Here is a 25,676-nt window from a genome sequence, read left to right as displayed (position 1 = left end):
TTGAATGCCGCACGGATTACAGCACTGCGCTGCGTGAACACCTTGCGCCATACATTTCGGCGGGAGTTAAATAACCATGGGAACACGTGTTTCAACGCCTGTCCCACCGTTTCCAGGAATTATTGAGCCCATTGTACGAAACAGCTCATAAATTATATTCCACTAGTCGATGACGCTGACGTCGCTAATTATGTTGAAATCTTCTTTCTGAATGCATTAGCATATTAAATGACCCGCCATTCATGCTTTTGGGAATGGAGAAACTATTTCCTAGAGTTTTAGAGTTTTAGTAACGAACACAACCATCCAGCGTTTTGGCCCTCAATCCATGCATCCCTACACACGGAAGCACAACGTTGAGCGTGTGTGTGCAATTTTTAGCGACAGAGTGAGGAAAAAGAAACAGACGATACATTTGGCGGTTAATCTCGCTTAATTACGAAAATGGGAAACGAGCGAGGGTTGGACATTTTCTAATGATGTTATTCCTTTTTTTTAAAGCAATTTTTAAGGCGAGCGCCTTAATTGTGGCTCATAACCCTGATGGTCTGGAAAACGCGGCGTGCGGTACAGAACAGAAGGTCACGGTGACATACTAACGTCTTCAAAAATCGCCACTTCTAACCCGACCGATTGCAGCCGCTGCAATAAACCACGTTGCAAAGTCTGCGCTCATATAACACCCACATTGACTACCACCAGCACAGCCAGCCAATTTATGTTCACAATTAAAGGCAGTTTCAACTGTAATTCATATAACGCAGTGTACTTGCTCGAGTGCGGCACTTGCCACATGCAATACATAGACCAGACTGAAACACCTTTCAGGTCCGTTTTAACAACCACAGGTCGCATGCCAAATCCCAACCAAATCTGCCACTCTCGAAACATGTTAACATGCCGGGTCACTCTTTTAACAATCTCAAAGTAACAATACTCGAATCTGGATTCCACACCAGCCATGACTTCGAGCTTCGCGAATCTTACCTGATTTATAAATTTAACACTGTCTCGTTCGGAATAAATGAAAACAAAGGAAAACTAACCTGTCTAACTTTAGATTGAGCACAAATATACACTTCCCACACAGTGTACATGTATGATTTCAACGTTTTTTTTTTTTTATACATGTGGCTTTTCTGACGTTTGTGGCTGTGACTTGAAGTTGTACGCTTAACACGTCAATTTTTAGATAATTCGAGGTTGCACTTAGAGATGCCACGTGCTGATAATCACGCCTTTGTATCGGCGTGTGTACGTCATTTTGTTTTCCCTACACATAATCATGGTAACTGCTGGCACTTACCTGAGAGTAATGTTTGTATATATTGTATCCTGAACACACCCGCATTTCATTTTTTGTATTCCGAAATGCGTGTCATTGATAATCATTTATAATGCGCGATGATAATGATTTATGATGCGCAATTTATGGTCTAGTCAGTGCAGATAGTTCACCCTCTTCTCTTGATATGGTGCCTTTAAAGCTGTGTATGCGTTGTTCATGCGTTACTGTGCTCTGACGAAGGCTGGTCCAACAGCCGAAAACGTTTAGCAAATAAGTCTTCCAAAAAGTTCGTCGTCTCTTTCCTGCGTGTATGTATATATATATTATCAGCCTATTGTATGCCCACTGCAGGACGAAGGCCTCTCCCAGCGGCTGCCCTGCGCCAACCGATTCCAACTAGCACCCGCAAATTTCCTAATTTCGTCGCACCACCTAGTCTTCTGCCGTCCTCTACGGCGCTTCCCTTCTCTTGGTACCCATTCTGTCACCCTAGTGGTCCAATGGTTATCTCATCTGTGCACCTTTCCAAATAGAATATCGTCTATATACTCGTTTGCTCTCTGATCCAAACCGCTCTCTTTCTGTCTCTTAACGTTATGCCTAGCAATCTTCGTTCCATCGCTCTTTGCGAGGTCCTTAACTTGTTCTCAAGAATTCTTTGTCAGTCTCCTAGTCTCTGCCCCATAAGTCAGTAGTGGTAAAATGCACTGATTGTACACATTACTTTTCAATGATAACGGTAAGCTTTCAGTCAGGAGTTGACAGTGTCTGCCGTATGCCGATCCAACCCATTTTTATTCTTCTATTAATTTCCTTCTCATGATCAGGGTTCGCTGTGATTAATTAACCTAGGTAAACGAACTCCTTCACAGACTCCAGAGGCTGATTGGCGATCCTGAATTCTTGTTCCTTTGCCCGGCTATTCATAATTATCTTTGTCTTCTTCATATTATAATCTTCAACCCCACTCTTACACTCTCTCTGTTGAGGTCCTCAATTATTTGTTGTAACTCGTCTGCATTGTTGCTGAATAGAATAATGTCATCGGCAAACCGAAGGTTGCTGAGATATTCGCCATCGATCGTTTAATAGCTTTTATAGCCGTCGATGAATAATAGCCGTAGATCCCAGTTTAATAGCTTGACTACTTCTTCCAAGCACGCCGTGAATATATATATATATAGTGTTCCTTAAATTCGTGACTTTTAGATGTTTTATGTTTAATGGCAGTGTGTTACTTACAGAAAGCGACGGAAGAAAAATAGACGTTCTGTTTACCAAAATTAGCATGCATTTTGGGTTACGTAAGTGTTCACCCAGCAAGTAACGCAGTAGTTAATGAGTGAATGATTGAATGAAAACTATAAGGATAGTAATGCTTGGTGGTTAAATATATTTTTTGTTTTTAGAAGCATCCTAGTCCCGTAGGTATTCTTTTGTTTTACTTTAGCGATTTGTTCAATAAATTTAAGATTTCTGTCAAGTTCTGCACCAAGATAATTACAGAAAAAACTTGCAGGGATAGGAATGACGCCAAGAAATATAGAAAAAGTGGAGTGAAGTGTTCATTGGTGGGAAGTGAATACAACAAATTTTGTTTTCGATAGGTTTATCTGCCAATACAATAGGATGTAGATATCGTCATTCAGGTTAGGTATTAGAGTTGTAAGACATTTATCAGAGTTGATGTATCGCCTGCATATATAACTATGCATTTCGAAGAAGAAAGGCAGTTAGGCAAGTCATTGACTTATATTTAAAATAAAAGCGGACTCAATATGGAACCCTCTGACACGCCCGTATTAGTGAACGTAATTTCAGAATAAACGCCTGAAATGCTTACTACCTGCATTCTGTCTGTTAAGTAACTTTCTACTAACAGTGGTGCTGAGCCAGCAATTCCAAATGAATAAAGTTTATGAAGTAATATATTATGATTGATTTTTTTCAAACGCTTTCGTTAAGTCCACAAACACAGAAGCTGCGTAATTACCCTCATCGGTGGCGAATTTTAGTTGATCGATTAGCGCAACAAGAGGAACCTCGGTCGAGTAACCCGGGCGAAAGCCGTATTGGAATGGTGAGAGAACGTTAAATTTTGTAAGGTAATTAGTTAAGCGTTTTTTTAATAAGTGTTTTAATTAGTTGCTAAAGAAAGGTACTACACAGATGGGGCGATAATTGGAGAATAAAGGGCGGTCACCTTTCTTAAAAATTGCAGTTATCTATCAAAACCCATCATCTGACATAGAGAACGCTGGCATATTCTGCTACAAACCTTTTGAAGATATTGAACACTACCGCCTAAGGCGGGTATCTTTCCACGACTTGTTTGCAATACGTATCATGGTTTGTCACAGGCGCTTTGTTTTGAGATTGCAATTTGTGACAACGCACGTGTAAAACGTATCACCGCGACTCATGCTTTTTTCATACCTTCGGTGATCGATTGTTCGTACTCTGCATTTACAGTTTAGCTAGGCGTGCCGCCTACGATCTCAGACTGGATGTGAACAAAGCACACTTTACAAGGTGTTCGCAAAGAGTTTCACACCGTCATTTATTCCCTATTTTCCGCAGGACTTCCGAAGATGTAAGGTATTGGAAAACAAGATAATGAGTCATCACAAATGGAGCTATCACAATGTGCTGTTTACCTTAGCACAGCACGGAGACGACAGAGATGCGACACAGAATACTGACCAGTAGGTCGTGCTACAGATGGGCAGTTTTCATTGCTTTAGCGGAGTTAATTTTAAAGGCTGGCAACAGCGAGCACCAACTTCCGCCAGTCGTGAAATCCGGTGTGGCTTTCTTTTTCAAGCTGTTTTGTTTTCGCGGCAACGTTGATTTATTTGTTCCTCTTGTAACCACCTGTTGATATAACAAGATCGAGTGCCTGAACATCACGTTTAGATGCTTTATTCAGAGTTGGTGAACGCTAAAGATGACTCTGAGGAAGAAATTTACGACGTGAGTATGAGGTCGGCAGCTCTGTGTTCTCCACGAAGTTACCTGTACCGTGCGTCAAGGGCAGCTGTGCTTTCCTGCACCTGTTTGTTTGCACAGTGGGTTCCCGTTGAGTATCCTCCTTGAACGAGCATTTCGTGTGCGGCACCCGCCGTGAAAGTTTCGCTGTGCGAACTTGCATAGCGTACTTTCATTAATTGCGCGAACGTGCGCAATTGGTGCGGGACAGAGCTGGAGTTATCCATTTGTATACTTTGATGTTGCGACGTCAACGACGGCAGCTGATGATGTTGACCTCATGTCAACTCCGCACTGTATCTGCTGGCGGCTGCTGTCGTATCGGAAAATGCACTGGCGACGAACGTAGGACCACTTTCAAAAATAGTCGCCGGCATACCCCACCCTGCCCCGTTGGATATTTCCTTTGCGGTTCTGAATAGGCTCTAGGCAGGTTGTGTGCGCGCTTATCAAAAAGTGTAGGCACTGGATAAACTTAACACTCGTATCGCCCTAACAGCCCACTCATTCGTTCAGCTATGGGCTTTCCTTCCGATTGTGGCAACGGTATGGCTGAAGAAGCAATGCAAGCACCCATGCCGTGGAAAAGTTTCGCCGCGCTGTGCACTATCTTTTGTATGCTTGGATCGTGCTGGAAAATACCCGTTCCGGAAGGGGCGCGTGCCCCAGTCTTACCAGCGAGCATTTCTGCTAACCGATCTGTATAGTATACCTTATTGTCTACCGTTGCAGTACGACCCTACAAAATGGTGAGTTTTGCAGGTCATTCAGGTTCGCTTTTAGCATGTCTTTAGACAGTGTGAAACTGTCATACGCGTCAGCTCGCGAATTTCGGCTGACATTAATCGTTTTTGGCAACTATTAGCTTAATGCCCCGCAAGTACTTTAACATGGCGATTGTAACACCTGCGGCAACGGCGCCCTCACTTTCCGTTTCTGTTAGATCCCGGTAGTTCGTGCCTAGTCAGCAGCGGAAGCGATCATTTGTTCGTTTGTTTGTGCGTGCGTGCCTGCCTGCCACTTGTCGGCGCAGGCGCTCCGTGCCCGAAGCCGGTGTCTGTGACTCACGCTTCTCGAGTCGCGTACACGCCGTCATATCGCGCAACGCACAAAGAAAAAAAAAGAAAACAGCACGCCAAGACTAATAAGAAGAAGCCGCGTTAGCGACGCGTGTGCCAGTTCCAGCCGTTAACGGCGGAGAGAGGATGAGGGGAGAGGTGATTGCTGCGGTACCACGTGACGCGATTTCTACATAACGACCCAGCGGCTGGCTGGGCGGCTGCTTTGCGCGACTCGGCATCACATTCGCGTGATCGTGTTGATCGTGTTGTCATGGAGGTGAACGGAGACGTCGAACGGGATGAACGAACCGTCAGTGAAGTTTTCCTGAGGCTGAGTGATGTTAGCCGCAAGTCGTCTGTGAGTTTTGTTTTCCACCTGCACGAATTTATCGCAATGATCTTGTCTGGCGAGTTCTCAGTATCACTTGGCCTTCCAGTACAGGTGGCAGAGCTCAGAATGGCATGACAGTTGACCTGATGTATCCTTTCATTTCTTTTTTATGGAAAAGGAAAATTTGACGTGGGCGATCCTTGTGTTTCATATTGAGATTTTGCTGCAACAATTAAGGATTTGTATTATGTTGCTTTTGTTTCTGTTAAGGATGTCACTGTTCAATGTGATAATCCTTGCAAACTCTGCACTGTCATTTATTTAAATTATGCAAGCATTCGCCTGCAGGTCCATTCTGCCGACTCCACATTTTATCGCCGTTCCTACCACTTAAGGTTGTCTTAACCGTTTTGTCCAACCAACGCGTTAAATATAGCATATTTGAAACAAAAGGTGGCACAGTGGGATCTTAAGATAAAATTGTATTTGCGAGTACATGTGTGTAAATCATGTAATTTAAGTTGCATATAGCAGTTTTTAATTGAACGGTGAATTTGTGTGTGTGTGTGTGACTGCTGGAGACTAAGCAGAGATATGTCATTGGATCAGTTTGGTGCTATCATCATCATTTGTTAAAGCAGTACTGAAACATATTTTCAAAGTTGAGTAAACTTTACGAGATGTTTCTCACACATAAAACTATGGCACTTAGCAAGCATGCATTTTGGGAAACACTTAAGGACCTGGTTTGTTCACTATCATGATGTTATGACACAACAAAATTTGCTAACACTGTGTAGCACTAAGGCCAGTTACAAAGACATTACTCATTGAAAAACATGAAACAAGTACTGTGTGCACTTTTCTTGGTGTGTTTGTTTCTGGCAGCTGCAGTGACACCGCAGGAACAGAGCAAGCCTCTGTATCATGACATTATGATGAATCCACCTCTAAGCAGCCGAAACTGGCAGATAGAAACAAGTATGATAGTAAATTTTTTTTAGGATGCTATAACACTTACCATTGTTTTTTTTTGAGAGTTTAGATGGCTCAGGATTTTCATTTAGGGAAAAAGAAAGTGACAATGTCAGCACTTGTTTAATATGCAGGTTTCTAAAGGCAACACCAAATGTGCAACTCCAGATCCAGTTCACTGTCACTGTCGGGAAACCGGTTATTTTGACAGTGCTGCACTATAGGCCAGCACTCTTGGGGAACAAAGGCAGCAGGTTGATTAGCTCGATTAGTTTACTAGTAAACCTTTCTGCCAATGTGTGCAATAAGTTTAAAGATGCTCAGTTCCATGTAAGACAATATCAACAGAAAGTAAAAAAAAAATGTACATCTTAAAAGATGTGTAATATGTATACTACAGGCCAGCACTCTTGACTTGTGGAACAGGAACGACGGAATGGTTAGCTCAGTTAGTTTACTAGTAAACCTTTCGTTGAAATTCATGTGTAATAGTTTGCAAAACAACCAGTTGTATATAAATAATGTATACAAATGTGTGCAAATACAATTATGGTACGGGATGTCACATGTACAAACCTTGTGCTATGCTGCCCCCCATGCAGTGCCATTTGGCAGTGCAGGTAAAGTGCAAATAAATAATAAAAGTCATTATCATGTAAGATGGGCTCACACAAGCCATTCATGATAAAACAATGCAAGTTCAAAAAAACAGCACACACACACACACACACGCACGCACACGCACACATGCACACACACACACACACACACAGGAGGAAGAGCATACTTGATAAAGCTGCAAGAACTTTTGCTTTCATATGGAGCGCTAACAAAGTGTTACTTAATGGAATGCAAAATACTGAGTAAAATGCAATAAATCATGAATATGTAATTCATTCATACTTGAATTTGAATACATTAAGAGAAAAAAATTGAAGGAAGAAATCTAATGTTACTTTTGCATTCCTTACATTTCATTCAGTGTTATCTAATTAATTAATTTAATTTAGTATTCAACTACAAACATTTGGTTTACATATATGAATGTCTTCAAAAAAGAAAAAAAAATCTTCGTATGCTTTGTACATGTATACATAATTCTTGTATTTAATGTTATGCATGTTTTTCTTTTTATATATAAGTGTACCTCTGGCATATATTCTCATGAAGGAGCTAGATAATTGACTATTTTTTTGTAACTCCATAACTGCTCAGGGCATCAGCAATCTTGGCTATCTGTGGCTGATAAACACCACCTGTTGTATGGAGCTTTCAGTGTTTTGTTCTTCCCGCTGAAAGCTATTTTTGGAAAACCTTAAGTGCCCCACATGCATGGCAAATAGCGCACATGAATTGGATATTGAATATCTTTATTGAGCTTTGCTTTGTGAGGGTGAGAAATACTAATGTGTAAGGTGTGGCCAAGCACATTGCCTTGCAACCTGAGCTTTGCGCACATAAGCATTCTAATTCTTACCTGTTGAGTGAAAGCTCTCGTTCAAAAACATGAAGTTTATTCCAATTCAACTGCCATCTAGTAACCAGTTCATGCCTGCCAAATGAATGAATGAATGAATGAATGAATGAATGAATGAATGAATGAATGAATGAAAGCTTTATCAATAGTGATAGGTGTCACTAGGCTAGGAAGGAGAATCTATTGCTCGTGAGGCACACAGGTACACAGGTTGCTTACTTAGCTTCATCCCTGGAGATTGTGCATTTCATGCCTACACTTCCATTCAGTGGCATAATAAATAAGTGGTGTGTTGAAAATTCCTCAGTGCTGCATGGGAAAATTTAACTGTGTGTGTGTGTGTGTGTGTGTGTGTGTGTGTGTGTGTGTGTGTGTGTGTGTGTGTGTGTGTGTGTGTGTGTGTGTGTGTGTGTGTGTGTGTGTGTGTGTGTGTGTGTGTGTGTGTGTGTGTGTGTGTGTGTGTGTGTGTGTGTGTGTGTTTAACAATGTCACCAAGTTGCTGTCCAAAACACCCCATTTTTAGGAAAGAAGTTGCAAAGTGATAATGACCACTTTCTCATAATCTTCTTTTTTTTAGGTTCAAATTATTCCTAGATGTCTTGCATATCATTCTTAAAACTGTAGCTTTCATTCAACTGCTGTGTTAGCAAGTCAACAACATCCAGGAAGAGAAAATGCTTAACAACCCCCGATTTTCTAAGATGGCACCGGATTTCTAGATTGTGTTTTGTCTAGAAAAGCAGCTTTGATGCACCGAAATGGCTCACTAATAAACTCTTCGCTATGCATCTAGAAAAAGTAACAAATGAAGGTTCATATATCAGTTGTATAGTATATCAACTGTATATATCATATACAGTTGGAGTGAGGTATTGAACTTTGACAAAGTCCTTTGAGAAATTTTGCCATGGTAATTCACTGGCTATTTATGTCAATAAATAGGTAGATAAGGCTCCACAATGGCAAAGTTGTCATTACGGTGACTAAAAAGTAACTAAATTGAGTGACTTTTGCACAAAGTTATCAGTGTTTTGGCATCACTGACGAGCAACAAATATAAATTTGGCAAGCAACAAAACATTTTCTGGATCTTTTTTTTACTGTGCAAAACAATTAGCACAGCATCTTTGGTGATAATGTTTTCGCAATGCACTAGCCAGCATTGTATATGAACTGCTTACTTGAATTTATTTATTGTTATTATTACTCACTGCATTTTGTCCTGTTTTCTGCTATTTGTATTTTTTACCTGCTCCCCTCTGTAATTCCTTTGGCCTTGAAGGGAAATGAATAAATAGAAATAAAATAGGTTGTCGTGGCAGGGGCTTCAGTTTTCACAATCATGAGATGTTCACTTGACCATGAGTTGCTAACGCCTTGCTGATAGCTGTAGTTGTAGAGCATGAAAGAGCTGTAACTATTTGAGCTCATTTCATTATGGAGCTGGAAGCTGTTGGTTAGCTGATACTATTGCAGTTATTGGTGACAAATTTTTCTATTGTCATCTTATAGATGCCACCTTGAATTGTCATCATCATCAGGAAGGGACTGTTTCTTGAAGCACAGCAAATAGCTTCATAACTTCAAACACTGTGGCTGAATTTTCAGAGACAGGCCGATAGAAAGCCCTTTAATATCAGCCTTTGTTCAGCTTTCTTCTTTTGCTTTTCCAAATGTGTAGTAGTTGATTGGATGTACACATTTTGCATCTGCCTAACTATTGCTGTTGTGCTCTTGGAGATATTAACTGAAGATTTCTTTTGCATGCACCATGCTTGCAGGGGACACCCCTTGGCCGCTCAAATGGTGATAAGGAAAGCGAAACAAGTCCGCTCTGTCCAGACCGACAACATGATGTGGAAGGAGCCTCCGTGACATCGCTCTCAGAGCATGAACCAACCACGTAGGTGCATAGCACAATCACTTTTATGTTCAATTAACCCTCTCCATACAAAACAAATGAACAATATTGCACCAAACTTATCGAAAGTGTTTTCTTCAGCTTAGTTAGTTTTTCGCGCTTATTGTGTGGTATATCTGTGCGGTGGTTCTGTTGCAAATGAGACCGGTTTTTAATTCATTCTGCTATTCTACCCAGCACCTCTGCCAGATATCACATAGTAGCGATGGTGAAGAAAATAGCAATACTGGGAATGACGAAACTAGTACTTTATTGGGTGAACTTGTGCCCTCAAAAACAGACTACACTCAAAAAACGGCGACAGCGAAGAACACAGTCAGCAATCATCAAAAATTATATCAGTGGGTCAAGCGCTTTGGCTTTTGTACACCAGTCATCGAAAGTTCCAGAGTAATCGCTGGTACCCGTGTGTCTTCCAAAAAGTTCTACACCATTCCCATCGTGCATACATAAAATCAGATTACACAAGGTTCGGTGACAACATACAGCAAAAAGAACCATCGGTAACATTCGAGAAACTTCCGATACATTCGGGCGCGTCCCGCGCTGAGCGATAACATTTGTTAGACTGTGAAAAGCAGTCACCCGAAAAAGAAAAACAAGTACACGTGTCAATATGCATGCTGTGATATTCAGTATTCTTTTTTTACTTGTAATATGTCAAATGCCAGTTGCTGCAATTTTTCTAATGGCCACAAAAAGCCTATTCATGTTTTCTTAAGGTGCTGTAGGGATGCGTTTGTCATATGATATCCAGTTTGATTTTTCCTGCTCTCCTCTGGTTGATGTATTGCTTGTAATAGGTGATAATTATCTAAATAAAGGGCTATAGTTTTTTCTCTTTAAGCCTTATTTCTGTGATGCTGGGACTTGCTGCAAAACGGGTGGTAGCTGCTCCAAAATGAATTTTTTTCGGCTACAATGCCTGCTACAAAACACTCTTGGCCATTCCCACCACTGCATTCTATACTCTGTTGCAATCTATGTGTCACTGTCGTCAGTCGCTAGAAGGAGTGTGACTTTGTTTTGGTGACAATCTGTGGTGGTCTTTAGGTGGGGACAGAGTTAAGTTTTCCTTTGAAAAAGCAACAATTCCCATGCATTGAGATTTGCTACTCACCATAGTCACTCTGGTTAGAAAGAACAAATTGTAATGAGAGGATTTAGAGAGAGAGAGAGAGAAACGACTTTATTTACGGTTTAACAAGGTCGTTAAATTAGCTTGCCGGTGGTCCGAAGGGTGGTGGCCAATTGCTTGCCACGACTATTTCGGCGCAGTTAGTTACTTCTGCCTGAATCTTGTAGCAAGTCGACAACAGGAGTGGCTCTCATGCCTCGTGGGAGGTGTTTGGCAGTATTGACTGTGGAGGACAGTTTTCCTCGCATTCCCAAAGAATGTGATTTTGGGTAGCTGATGGGGGCTAGGGAAAGAATCGCTTTAGATTTGTCTCCAGATCATAACCTGTTTTTCCTTGTTAGTTCTGTATGCGGGTTTACTTATGTTTTGCTACTCTCTGTATAATAATCGGCAATTTTGTTATACAGTTAAATCTCAATATAACGAAATAGGTAAAATCGATAATTTGCTTCGTTATATCGAAATTTCATTGCATTGAAATTCAACCTTTTGTGCAAATAAGTGCAGTCACCGGTCGATTTTTTTTGCAAGGAGAGGGGCTGCAAAAGTTTCCAAATTATCAGGCAATAGAAAAAGGCCAATTTGAATTAGAAAACAATTTGGCCTCGTGAATTCGGTAGTCCGCAATGAATGATACGGTTTCATGCCGCGTCGACAATATCTTCACATCAGCAGTATGAATTAGGAATGCCAGCCAAGCTTTCTCGTGCACTCCGCCCCCGCACCTGATAGCGTCACCCACACTGGGACTATGCTATCATGAAAGGCTAGCGCCTTCATGATAGCGAGTCACCGAAGCTCAAGATTACGCAACGTCTAATACAAAAATGCGGGAAAACAGCTAACATGATGCCACACTGTGTCGGCACGCCCACTCTTTGCACACGTGGCAGATTATCTCTAAATCAAGGTGCGCGGCTGCGTATGCGCTCAGTGCTTACAGCCATATGCAGCCATGGCCAAGACGCACACGCACCAGAAATGACGATGCGCCAACTTACCCCCCACCCTTAGCGCGCGCTTGATCACGTTACCGTGAGTGAGCTCCCCTCTCCTTCTTTCCCATTGCTCACACGGGAAAGTGGCACTCGTAAGGCCACCAACTTTCTTATCTCACCCTCGCAAGCTTTCACCTGCACCTAAAGCCCAAAGTGCGAGGGGCGGGATAGGACTCTATCACACTTGGAATTTGTACAGAACATGATGCATCTCCACTTCGGCAGTCTTCTTGCTGGGCTTAGTGCAATTAGAGAAATGCATTTGCAAGCAGCCGCTTGTAATTCAATCATTTGACCATCTGCGTCCGCCAAAGTTTCTGTTTATTGTCTCTGTATTCCTTTGCGGCGGAAGCGAAATTTCGTTATATTAAAATCACGTACAAGCATACTTTGTATTGAGGTTCTAAATACATGGTGCACTATGGACAAGAGGTTAAGAAAATTTAAATACTTTGTTATATCGAGAATTTCATTGTATTGCATCTTGTTATACTGAGGTTTAACTGTGAGTGATAATCCCTTCCTACAGGAGGTGCAGGGTTGAGGGGTCCACTTCCCGGCTGATATTGCTTCCAAAACTGTGCTGTCATATGATTGTCATATAGCGATGAAGACGATGAGTGTAGAAGCGCAGTATGCAAGTGAGCAGTGGTGCAGCAGAGCAGTATAAAAAGGATTATGTTCATTGGCATGCATGTTTGTGCTGCTACTCTCTGAACTGCCAAATATGCATTGTAGGTCCATCAAGAATGTGGAATTTCCTGTTGCGACCTTCACCACTCCCGCCATACTCCTTCATACTCTTCTCAATGTCACAAGCTTTCTATTTTTTTCAATTCATAAAGAGAAGACTGACACTGAAGCTTTATTCCATAGTTAATATGGCCAGAGATATTCTGCTGATTAGAAAACACCTAACAAACAGTAATATAGACAGATGCGACGGTCAGCAGTTACATTTACCATGGTGTATATTAAGCACAACCCATTGTGACGGCTCAGTGACTGAGCAATTTTGCTGCTGAGCATGAAGGCACTGGTCTGAGTTTTAAGCCACAGTGGCTCTATTGCAAAAGTGCTCATGCACTGAGACTTTAGTGCATGTAGGGTTGGTACCTGGCTGATTTTCCACCAGCACGGGGTTTTTGTCTTCACGGTTTTAGCTGCCGGCTCGGCCCCATGCTGGCATGCCAATTGCCAGTTTTTTGGTTCTTCTTATGCACTGTAATATGGACCGTAATATGTAAGTAAAAAATAAGAAATGAAGAATAGATTTAATTTGTTGTGTTTTTCAACATCTTTCGTGAAGGAATCCTAAAACACTGTTATAATTAGTCATAGAATGGCCTCACCAATAAAGGATATAATCCCAAGAATCTCCTGGCAGAAAATGTTTTTGAATCTTTCAACCCTAAGTGGAGTTGTTGCACCGATACCTAGCTTTCTCTCTCTTTTTGTTTCTGCTAGTGCACTGGAAGCTGCACAGCAGAGAAACCGAGAGGGCAAAGCCCTGGCCAAAAGTTCAGATTTGCAAGCGCAAAAAGGGCTCGTCACAGCACCCTGTGGCAACCACAGTTGACTGCGCCACGCAGCATACTGCTGCCATATCGGAGGTCATGCGCAGCTGACGCAACTACGCACAGTGCAAAGATGAAATGCGTTGTCTGTCATTTTGAGATTCCAGACATCTATATTTTTCATTTATTTAGCTCGAAAATAGCAATTGTGTATTACTGAGTATCCATTTGCGATTACGAAATCAGCCAGTAGCATTGGTGGGCCAGGTGCTTTCGATGACGCTGAATGACTCCATTGCAGAAGTGAGAGCAAGCAATTTTTTGCCGTTTTTGACACAAGATTTGTACATTCTCTCCTGCATGCAGTGCAGCAATACTTGGTTCACATGTTCACAGCAGCCTCTACAACAAGTCGGCAACATTTTCTCACTGTGTTGAAAAATTGTGTCAGGGCCCCTTTAAACACCAACAGGTTCAGTCATTTCATAGGTCGAAAGTGTTGGAAGCTTCACCTGCTCTTCTTTTGTTTCCTTCACAGCAACTGCCAAACAATGATGCACCTGCTCAAGGGGAACATTGGTACGGGTGTACTGGCGATGCCTAGTGCTTTGGCAAATGCAGGAATCCTTGTGAGTTGCTTTCCTACTCTCTTCGAGACGGGGTACTAACTCCCAGACTTTGTTTTAATTGACTGCTCCGAACGCAGTTGTGCCCGTAACATGTGCAGTTGTGTCCAAGCTGGGCCATCTTGCCTCTTACATATCCTTTCAAGTGGTTCTTTTGCTGTTGAAACCTTTGGCTCTCATTCTGTTCCATTTACAGGCTGTATGTATGCATTGTTAGGCATCTACTTACAGAAGCCATTTGCTTTCAAAAGCATGGTTTGCCAAAGTCTAGCAAGTGTGAAGGTTGAGCAGGTAGACATTAGGTAGTATGTTTGCTGTAAATCTTGCCATTCCTGAGATGCTTGACGAGCTGAGCTAGTCGGGAAATCAGACTGGTACAGTTGGCTTGAAGTTTTCTGTAATACTAAATGCAGCTCGCTGCTAGTACCTCTGTACAATTTCGTTGCTTAACCCCTAAAATTGCAACGAGTCTTCAAAGAAAAGAAAGAAGCATCATAGCAGACATGATGTTTCTATCAGGTACAGTTTCTTCCTTAAAAAAATTGCTGTCGATCTCATGTTTAATAGCAGGTTCAGATGTGAAATGCCTGCCATGCACCAGTGCCTTTTTGCGCACAGCAAAATGCTTTGCATTATTGTGAACTTTTGAGAGACTGCAGAAGCTTGGCCAGAACTCAGCAATATCAATAGCTAATTCAATGGTTAGAAGAAGCTTGACAAGTAAATAATGCATTGCATTCTGTATCGCATGATAAAAATGGCTAGTGTATACAGCATTGTGTAGAGAATTGAAGAAAGAAACGGAATTGAAAATGTGTTGGTGTTCTCCTGGTCATTGTGACAGTGCGGATCACTGACATGCAGCCAGCCTTGTGTTTAAAAATTGCACTTTACAGGCGACAAGGCGTATTCGCCCCAACGTAGCCGCTGAAGAAACAGCTTTGGTGATAATCATCATACATACATGAGCAAAAGACGGTGCGAGTAACTGCTTAAAAATGCTATTGCATCACATGAGCATGCATGTTCAGGAAGGTGGATTAGTTTCGCTATGTGGCAGGTGGATATATAATTTGTTCCGGGTACAAACGGGTGTATTGTTAATGAGTGCTTGGCAAGTGAAATGTGGTTTGTTCAACACCTATAAAAGACTGCAGATTGCTCATACTGCATCAGTGTCATCACCCTCAGGCTATCTGTAATTCCACTGCAGCATGGAGGATTTTTACAGGATGCTTATATAAATGCCCCTTACGAGGGCAAATCAGAAAGTCTTTGCCCCTATCTTTTATTAGCCAAAATAAGGTACATATAGGTAATTACAAATACATATACCTTACACTATTTTTCCACATAGTCCCCAACCAGTTCAGACATTCGTCCCATCGCAGCACTAAATTTGAGATGCCCCTGTGGTAGAATTCATCCGGCTAGCTGTGGTACCACCGTCAGAGTTATGTCTTGGCTTCATCATTGCACATGAATAGCTGTGCTGCCAGGAACTTCTTCAGTGGACTTCTCAAAGCGAGACACCTTTCTCCTTACGTGGGTTGATTTCCCTGTGGATTTCGATTGGCGTTTGTCCTTTGCTTCATAGAAAACGGATCACACTTTGTTTGTATGCCATGGACATGTGAAGCACAACGGTCATCTTAAACAACTGACGGCAGCGCCGTGCCGTACAGCTACAGGCAGATAATTCCGGGCCGGTCCAAGAAAGGTTTATCACTGCGAATGGATATGTTGACTTCGTATTTACAACCGTAATTTGGCTAAAAAAAATATAGGGGTAAAGACTGTGATTTTGCCTCGTTGATTACTGGTTGTCCATAGAAAAAAGGAAAACACTGAAATAAAGAAAAGCCAGCATTTCAGCAAAATCTCGTCTTCACTGACAGGAAAAGTGTTTGCACAGACAGACCGTTTGCGAGCTTTGTACACTAGGTGCTACCACAGCTCCATGTACAATTCATTTGAAAGTTTAAGTAAAAAAATAGTCGGTGAAATGGGGTTGCCTCTGCATTTGACATCTTATTTGATGGTGAGAAATGTGAAGGTTTATTCTGATTTCATCAAACTGTTATTTTAGTATGTTCATTGGTATCTTTTCTTCTTCTTTTCTTTCTTTTTTTCATGTTTCAGGTCGGCTCTATTGGCATTGTTTTAGTGGGAATTATTTGTATCCACTGCATGCACATACTGGTGAAATGCAACCACATACTGTCCAAAAAGTGAGTTCTAATCACTATGGTTTCTGGTCATTTCAAAACTTTACACCTGCAGCCACTCGTTGGGTGCATGTGGTCACAAACCTGATTTACTTTCCTGTTCCTTTTCAGGGTTGGGTGTAGAACATTAGACTTTGCCGGGGTGGCACAGTACTCCTTCAGGTTTGGACCACACTGCCTACGACGGTTTGCCAACGGTGCGAGGTCAGTCCGTGGTATCGATTGCTTCGTCTGTATTTGTACCATCAGCATAAATTGAAATCCGAACAAAAGAAAAAAAAAAGCTTTGTGAGGACACTTGTCATGTGTAATTACATGAGAGCGCGGCATGCAATCACTATGTGAATAGTTCCTAAGCGTGATGTAGTTCCACACATATGTTATGAAGCCGAAGTTAACCCTTTTCATATGGAAGAAGAGCTGAGCCTGTCAAGCATGAACTTGCAAAAAAGGTAAACCATGAACTCGTCCACTGCTGTTTTATTTTTCGTGTAGCTTTCAAGACAATCTGAGCTCGTCTGCTGCTCTGGGGTTTTGTTGTAAAAAATGCCAAATAATGCAAGGGAGCCTGTTGAAGTGTGAAATTGCGAACACAGACTTTTTTTGTTTTGTTGTTGTGGTTGCTAGCCGTCTTTTTCAAAGTGCCATCCTTTGTGGTAGGAGTTAATGTTTCAAGTCATGAATGCAAGAAAACAAAATGGGTGATACAAAGAGCTGAGCTTCTTTGCGTGAGCAATTTTGCAATACAGTGCATTGAGTTGAAAAGTGCAAATGAGGAACCAGATCGCGCAGTTAAACCTACTTTCATTACAGTGTAAAATTAATATTTTTTTCTAATAAACTTCATCTTTCTTACAAGCTTTTAACTTAGCCTTGCTTTCTATGAGCAACAAAATTATATGCAAGGAACCAAAATTCTGTTTTATTGCAAGTTCTTTTCATTTCCTTACTGTACTTAAAGGGTTAAACTGCAGTTACAAGTGTAGGCAAATCTGGGAACACAAGACAGCCTAGTTGTTTTTGTCTTTTCAGGTTTGAATTAATGCTAATAGTACATCACGTAAGTCACGCCGCATGAGACAAGGAACGACCACAGGAATAAGTGATTTACCTATCATACTAACACTGACTGCTGAGCAAGTTGGTATGAATTTGTGGTAGAAAAATGGCTTGAAGATTAAGGCATGGACTTGTATCATTCAGTCTCTTCTAATACCCATTTCTTTATTTTTGCTCTGTTTTTGTACCATGAAATCGACCATCATGCAAAACCACTAGCCTAAATTTCCATTTTAGTGCACATACAAACTTTGAAGCTTGGGAAAAGTGGCTGATGCTTGTTTTCTTCAGTACAGTACATCTTGTTAATGGATTGGAGGTGATTGGGCAGTAGTATTATGTTTTACTCAAGATTCTTGAAGCGCTGCTTTAAAAGGAACATCCCAATGTTGTTCACGCTGTTTAGAGGTATAAGTGAAAGATCTTCCGTGTGTAAAACAGACATTAAACTGTAGAATTGTTGTACAAATTAGTACATACATTAAAATTTTCATTATAGAAGGGCATTTTGCAGATGCTTTAAAAGTGCTGTTGTAAAAACCAGATGACAAAAAGCAATGGGTATGAGCAGAGTTTCCATACCCCCTGCAGTGTAGAGAGCTGGCTGGGTATAAGAGGCTAGAGCATATTCTAAGAGATGAGAAATGAATGTGGCTGATGTGAGGAGGTAGCAGTTGGAGAAAACTGTGAGATTATCTTTACCCCTACTGCATACACGCTGACAGGGATGATAATGCTGTGAGTCATGGAGGTATTAATGTTTCCATTATGCTACATTGCAGAGCAACTGTGAATTGTTTTCTACTGCTGACCCAGTTTGGATTTTGCTGCGTCTACTTTGTCTTTGTTGCAACTAGTCTAAAAGAGGTGAGTGATGGTGTAGTAGTCGTATGATAGGGTTACCTAAATACTGGCATTAGAATTGATGATTAAGGTTTATGTTGTAAATGCTTAGGGGACAGGTAGCCCTGCATGGTTTGCATATGAGATGCTAAGGCAAGCAACTGGTGCATTCACTAAAGCTATTGTTGAGTAAGATGAAGCGACTTTGGAAGCACAAAATACTGTGACTAGCTAAAATACATAGAGAGAATAAGGTTAACAAGCTTTGGTATGATGCATGTAGTCTTAGCATGCTCCTCTTTTATCTCATGAAGACATGCCTTGCTAGTTTCTAATGACTTAAAGAAGAAAAGAAGTGAACTGGTAGTATGGTCTAATTGAGGACTGATGCACGTACCTACTTGAGTGCGAAAGGTGAATAGGGGACTGTACTAGGAAGGGAGGCAGTAAGCAATGCTTCCATTTAATACTTGGTGGCAGCATTCAGATCTACTTGTTCGTATCGGTGGTGGTGATACGGCGAGATCATTTCTACGATGATGTTGCAGTTTCAGATTCACGCTCATTCAAGCCAGGATACATATTAGAGCGCAGCTCTTAGGCACCCGTTCCTGCAGTGAGTGTCGGCGTAACCGAGCGAATGAGCGCTGCGAAGAATGAAAGCAAACGCAGAGCGCAGCTGGTGATGAAAGAAAGGCAATAGCGCAAGGAGGGTGCAGTGGAATTATGAGATGGAAAGTAGAGGAGGAGCGGAAGGGAGACGGCCTGCGCATGCGCAGAGTTGCTGACGGCCTAGGCATCCAAAGTCACATGGGCGATCTCATCTGCGCTTCTGAAAGGGGGGGGGGGGGGCAGGGTGCTGTGAGGTGAAGAGGGCTATGCTCGTCCACGGCGTCAACTCACGCTCACCTTGGTTCAATAATTACCTTAAGCGACTTCGCAACAAAAAGAAACGTATCTTCCGTCGTGCCAGAGAAACCAATCTTGCCGATCGCTGGGATGCTTACCATCGTGCAGAAGCCGAGTACATTTATGCGGCTAGCAATGCCAAAAAAACCTATTTTAATGTCACATTGCCATCCCTCTTACTAACTAACCCATGTAAATTCTGAAGTATTGTTGGCGACAAGAAAGCTGACTCCATTCATTTAATTCATGTAGATGGCAGTGATGTTGACGAAAACGAGTGTTGCACTGTGTTAAATGAAGTGTTTACCTCATTCTTTTGTGATGATAACTTTGCCGATTTACCAAATATTCCTGATTCCTTGTTCTGTGCTATGGATCCCATATTATTTGATTGGGTTGGTATTAACCGTTTGATTGATAATCAAAAGATCTCAGCTTCTGCAGGTCTTGATCTTATTAATTCAAAAATGTTAAAATGTACTGCATTATTTTCATCTATTATTCTATCTAAACTGTATACTCAGTCAGTACAGTGCTCATCGCTTCCTTCAGACTGGAAAACGGCGAGGGTGGTTCCAGTCCGTAAATCAGGTAACGCATTATGTCCCGAGAACTACCGACCCATCTCGTTAACCAGCATTCCATGCAAACTCTCAGAACACGTAATCTATTCTCACCTTATCGATTTCCTGGAAAGCAACTCGTTCTTCCATCCATCTCAACACGGTTTTAGAAAAACTTTTTCATGCGATACTCAACTTCTTTGCTTCACTAACGATTTGTTTGCCGCCTTAGATCAAGGATTCGATGTTGACTGTATTTTTTTAGATTTTGCCAAAGCTTTCGATACCGTATGTCATAACCTACTTATCCATAAACTTAATCAGCTTAATATTGACCCAAATGTGTTGTCTTGGATTAAACAGTTTCTTTCTAATCGAACTCAGTATGTCACAACCAATAACTCTTCATCTGCATTGTTAACAGTTACATCCGGAGTGCCACAAAGCTCCGTCTTGGGGCCTCTACTCTTCTTGATTTATATTAATGAACTCCCTAACTGTGTAAAGTCATCATCAATTAATTTGTTCGCAGACGATTGCATAATATACCGAAAGATTGCTAACCCTGATGATTCAGATAAACTGCAAGGAGATCTTCACAATATATCACTCTGGTCTAAAAAATGGCTCATGAAACTTAACGCTAACAAGTGTAAATCAATGCGCATATCATGTAAAACCAGCAATAGCAATCAGTGTCGATATGTACTGAATGACACTTCATTAGCATCCGTTAACGCTCACAAATATCTTGGCCTTCACATAACTAACGATCTTTCATGGAATTTGCATACTAATTATATTACTGCTAATGCTAATCGTATGTTAGGATATCTTCGTCGTAACTTTTCTACCGTTCCTACTTCGGTAAAACTAACGCTCTACAAAACCCTAGTTCGCTCAAAACTTGAATACGCATCTGCCATTTGGGATAACAATCAAGCATCACTAACCGTAACGCTTGAAGCAATTCAAAATCGAGCAGCTCGCTTTATTTTATCTAACTATTCCCGCCATTCCAGTGTTACATGTATGAAAATAACCCTGAATCTGCCAGATCTTTCTTTACGCCGCAAATGTGCTCGTCTTTGCCTATTTCACAAGGTTTATCACTCAAACCAGGTGCTCAAGAATCAACTTATCACCCCACTTTCCTACACTTCATCCCGTTCAGACCACAGATATAAAGTTGCCGTCCCATCCTCCCGAACGAACAAGTATCATGATTCTTTTTTACCCCGCACAAGTGTCGACTGGAACCACCTTCCTGCTTCCATCATTCAGATCACAGATGTAACTTCATTCAAAACAGCAGTCTACCACGCTATCGCTTAACGTTGCCTGCATACCATTGTCTGCATATTACATTGCTTTGTATGTACCACTCCTTTCTGTAGTACCTTAGGGCCTTGAAAGTATGTATAATAAATAAACAAATAAACTGCTGAGGTCAGTCTTCGGTACAAGCGCGTGTCATGTGGATCACTGTTCCTGCAAGGGGCGATGGCAAGCGGCTACAAGTAAGGCTCGATGTGATGCTCCCTTGGGTGTTGTCACTGCTGACAATGGTGGCATGGCTTCCCCGCGACGAAGGGCCACTCTCGTCGTTGGTGGAACGAAAGCGTAAAAGCAAAGTGCCACGCAAGGAGGGTTGTGCAGTGACAATCGCTACAGTATGGCATCAGAGTAGTGTGCACTGTCTGTATAGAAACAAAGCGCTGTATGAGCAGAGGTCCGTCTGCCACGGCTGCTGTGAATTGCACCCACGCATCGCCCATGTGCTGCCTCTCGGGATGTCTCAATTAGGGAGGCAGATGCACCACACTTCACTCTGTTTGGAACATGCCGCATGAGACAAATTGTCTGCGCCAGCCAACATATAGCGGAATGAACACACATACAGAGCTGCGCTCAAATTTTGCATTAGGGACTATTGCAATTGGTGTTATTTTTTTTTCCCCCAGTTTGCACTCATGTGTGCGAATTCGCCATCCACTATGAACACACATACAGAGCTGCGCTCAAATTTTGCATTAGGGACTATCGTAATCGTCGGTGTTTTTTTGTTTTTCAGCTCGCACTTATGTGTGTGATTTTACCATCCACTATTTATTTATTTAATAGCCATGCCTTTATGTCAAATGAGCTCTTTATGTCCATAAAAGCTGTGCTATTGGGGGCTTGTCACCGCCTGTCGTATTGGTGCTGTCAATGCTAATGTCATCATTTACCTCACTTACTCTTGTTCTTTATTTTTTATTTTTCTTCTTGCTTATGTTTCTATTTCTTGCGTATTTCTACATTTTGTGTGTAGTGTTCCAGTTGGTAGTTTGCATTTGTTTGCGCCACTTCGTTGCTGTGCGAGTCTTCGTATGGGTTATTGCAGTGCAACAATTTTCCAAGATGTTTGACCAACTAGCCCAAAGTCAATCTACCCTAATCTAAGCCAGCTCCTCATGAGGCGAAGTCAAAGCATTGCAACATTACTGAGTGCTGCATCACTATGGCGAACATAAGGCTTGTCGTTGCTTATTTAAAGAAAAACAGGGGGCGGGATTAGTTGAGAAGGGTTTAGTTCCATTGACTCCACACTTTCCAGCACATCCACATGTACGCTCATGGCCATTGATTGATAGAGCTTTAGGATTTCAGCCTCATTTCATGGTGTTGCAAAGAGGAGTTGAAGTGAAGAGCACTTGGTGAACAAATATGATAGTTTAACGGAATAACAGGGTAACTGTATTCGTAATGGGCAAGTCAGGAAGATGTTTCAGCATGCTGTGGACTTGTGTATCCCCATAACTTCTGCGCGTGAGATAAGTTAGCTCCTTGGAAAACCCAGATGTAGCAGGTCAAGCTTGCGGCAAAGCATTTGGAGTAATCCCTTGGCCCTTGTCATTCCTGTTTTATGCAGAAGCCAACAAGCAAAGACACCAAGGGGATAGGGGAAATTACTTGTACTTATTAATTAAATTAAAGGAAATGATAAATAAATGGAAAGTGGATGAAAAAACAACTGGTCATTACGCGTAATGCGAGCATCGCATGCGTAATGCAAACACAGGATCATTCCCCACCTGCGGCAAGTTGTTTTTTCATCCACTTTCATTGCCATTAATGTATCACTTTCTTTAATTTAACTAGTACGTAAAAGTAATTTCCCCCATGTTTTCCTTGGTGTCTTTGTTGGCTTCTCATGATATGATTAATAAAAATCGGGCCCCTCAGTTAACCCCCTTTCTTTGCATTCCGTTTTATGCAGGTACTTCATGGTCAAGGCATTGAGATGAGCGTGTATGTCTACCTGGCCATCCTGCTGCCTGCCATGGTTCTGTACAACTTCATTCGAAGCCTTCGAATGCTGTCTGTGGCATCCACACTTGCTAACCTGCTGCAGATCACGGGGATGGTGCTCATCTTCTACAACCTGCTCCAGGACATGCCGAGCATCAGCGAGCGGCCCTTACACTTGGGCGTGAGCCGCCTGCCCCTGTACTTTGGCACCGTCATCTATGCCTTTGAGGGCATAGGCATTGTGAGTAGCATAGCATCGTACTAAACTGTGCCTTGTGTTCGGAGCATTAAAATTTATTTTTTTTTACCGTGAAGCCAGTTAAAAAAAAGAAATAAACAAAGAAAGTAATGCACTAGGGGATTTGAAATCATAACACTGCAGGTCACAGCATTATGCTCATAACCACTCAGTCACAGTCATAGTTCGTTTGGTTAACACCGTGCATTTTGTTTCAGGTGCTGCCTTTGGAAAACGAAATGAAAAGCCCTCAGGACTTTGGAGGTGTGTCTGGTGTGCTGAACACGGGCATGGTCATGGTAGTGTGCTTGTACACAGCTATCGGCTTCTTTGGTTACCTAAAGTATGGCGAACATGTTGCTGGAAGCATCACCCTCAATTTCCCACCTACACCGTAAGTGCTTCTGTAAGGGTGTGCCAACATTTCCAAAACTTGTACAATCAAGCCTCACTATAACAGTCCCAGCCCACATGAAAATAACTTCGCTATATGTAATATTTGTTACATGTTTATTTATTGGTGAGGGAACACTTTAGATTTGCTTCATTATGTCCAATAACTCATTATATCTGTATTCATTATATTAACGCTTGACTGTACATAACAGCGACCTTGAGCTTGTCCGTTAATGCATAAGTGTTTGCAGAATACAAGGTTACCGGATAGGTGCACAGCAGCAATAATGCTAGTGTCGATATCTTGTGACACAGAGTTTAATCACAGAGCACTCATAGCTAACAATGTTGGCCTACCATATTCTGCTTAAAGAGGGAGGCGGGATGGAGCTGCACTTCAAGGCCAAAAATTGGCCCGACTTGTATTTTTTGTTAGGGCATCTTCGCGTTTCCATGACCCTTCATTTCCATAAGATTCATTCCATAAGATTCTCAGACCCTTCATTTCTGTAATATTCATTCCATAAGGTCCCGAGACCATTCATTTCCATACGAGTTTTCAAGTTTTGTCTTAATTCCTTGATATCTGAAAACAATTTTGACACACTTGTAATTTTGGAGAGAAAATAGCTTCTGTTCTATTTTAGCTATCATAATAATTCTTTTTGTTTGCCTAAAGGGTAAATGCATGAAGTGTGTGCTAAGCCCAATGATAGTGTAATATTTTTTAGGCAGAATTTTTTCATGATTCATATTTTCACATGTCAAAATATCATTCTTTCTTCAGACAACTTTTATGGGCTCTAACCATCATTCAGATTAAATTAAGATGCTGGTTTATACCATGGGGGGAGGGGGCGGCACATCAGGCACATTCCCCCACCCCCCTTTCTCGCTGGGTCAAGTGCATGAAAACAGAAGGGTTTTCCTGTCTTTATGACAGTTAGTTTCTTTGTATTATTTTCAGCTGGTTAAGGCTAATCTGCACAACAGACAGAAGTGAGGACCACAAATCACTAGACTATACATGGCAGCACCCTGTGTGGTCATTGGTGCAACATAGGTTGGTCACAGTCGGCGCTTATGGTAAAGAGCGGGCGCCTTTTCACTGCCGGGTTCAGTGTCATTTGCTGCCCCAGTCGTAGGTTCTCAAATCAAGAGGCCCACGGAAGTCCACGCAACGCCTTCCCCCTCTCCCTCCCTTTTCCTCCATTTTGTACCCACATGCCATCCATGTAAATGCATCTGCAGCCGTGTGGTCAGCACACCAGTCACATGACATTTTCAAGCCCACCATGTAAATCCAAAGTTAGTCTTGAGATGGGTTAGTCAAAGCTATTAGAAGGGCATTTGGGGGAACAAGGGGCTGCCAAACAGTGCTTTGCAAAGATGGTGGCCGTGAACAACAGTCATCCCATACATTCGCTTTCATTGGCTAAGCGGTTTGTTGGTTTTCTGAATGTTGTGCGACCGCTGCGAATAGATCTGCATTAATTCTACACTAATAACTTTAGTTGACGACGCTCAACAATGCAGCATCGATTACGCATAATAGAGTGAAGAATGTAAGTTCACCTGTGCGCTTAAACTCGCATGTGGACAGAAAGCTCTGATCTGCTTGAATACTTGTCTGTGAGCATGCATATCCAATACAATCTGCGTGCTTTCCAGTGGCTAATCGGCCCGATCTTCACGCATGCTTTTGCCTCTTCTGAAACACCCACTAGTTTTGTCGTCATTCCCTCTGTCCACGTTGCATTATCAGTTTTGATCGCTCCTGCCAACCAACAAGCCTCGTACTGACAGAGACCGCGCACCATGAAAAG

General features: G+C 41.9%; 1 protein-coding gene across 5 annotated transcripts in view; it reads left to right on the top strand.

The window, feature by feature from the left end:
• LOC142579453 (proton-coupled amino acid transporter 1-like) overlaps positions 1-25,676 on the top strand; it is an 85,355-nt gene that overhangs the window by 43,880 nt on the left and 15,799 nt on the right. For 2 of the 5 annotated variants that reach the window (XM_075689634.1, XM_075689636.1), the window contains exons 2-8: positions 9,902-10,023; positions 14,233-14,323; positions 16,463-16,551; positions 16,660-16,752; positions 18,390-18,474; positions 23,185-23,457; positions 23,673-23,848. In XM_075689634.1, the coding sequence (XP_075545749.1) occupies positions 9,902-10,023; positions 14,233-14,323; positions 16,463-16,551; positions 16,660-16,752; positions 18,390-18,474; positions 23,185-23,457; positions 23,673-23,848 (929 nt within the window). Of the gene's footprint in view, positions 1-4,074; positions 4,262-4,880; positions 5,026-5,429; positions 5,696-9,901; positions 10,024-14,232; positions 14,324-16,462; positions 16,552-16,659; positions 16,753-18,389; positions 18,475-23,184; positions 23,458-23,672; positions 23,849-25,676 lie in introns of those variants that run through there. The other 3 variants (XM_075689633.1, XM_075689635.1, XM_075689632.1) reach the window with 3 other exon arrangements.

This window comes from Dermacentor variabilis, chromosome 4 (assembly GCF_050947875.1).
Source record: "Dermacentor variabilis isolate Ectoservices chromosome 4, ASM5094787v1, whole genome shotgun sequence".
Classification (NCBI taxonomy): domain Eukaryota; kingdom Metazoa; phylum Arthropoda; class Arachnida; order Ixodida; family Ixodidae; genus Dermacentor; species Dermacentor variabilis.
This window is presented reverse-complemented; position numbering and strand designations above follow the sequence as displayed.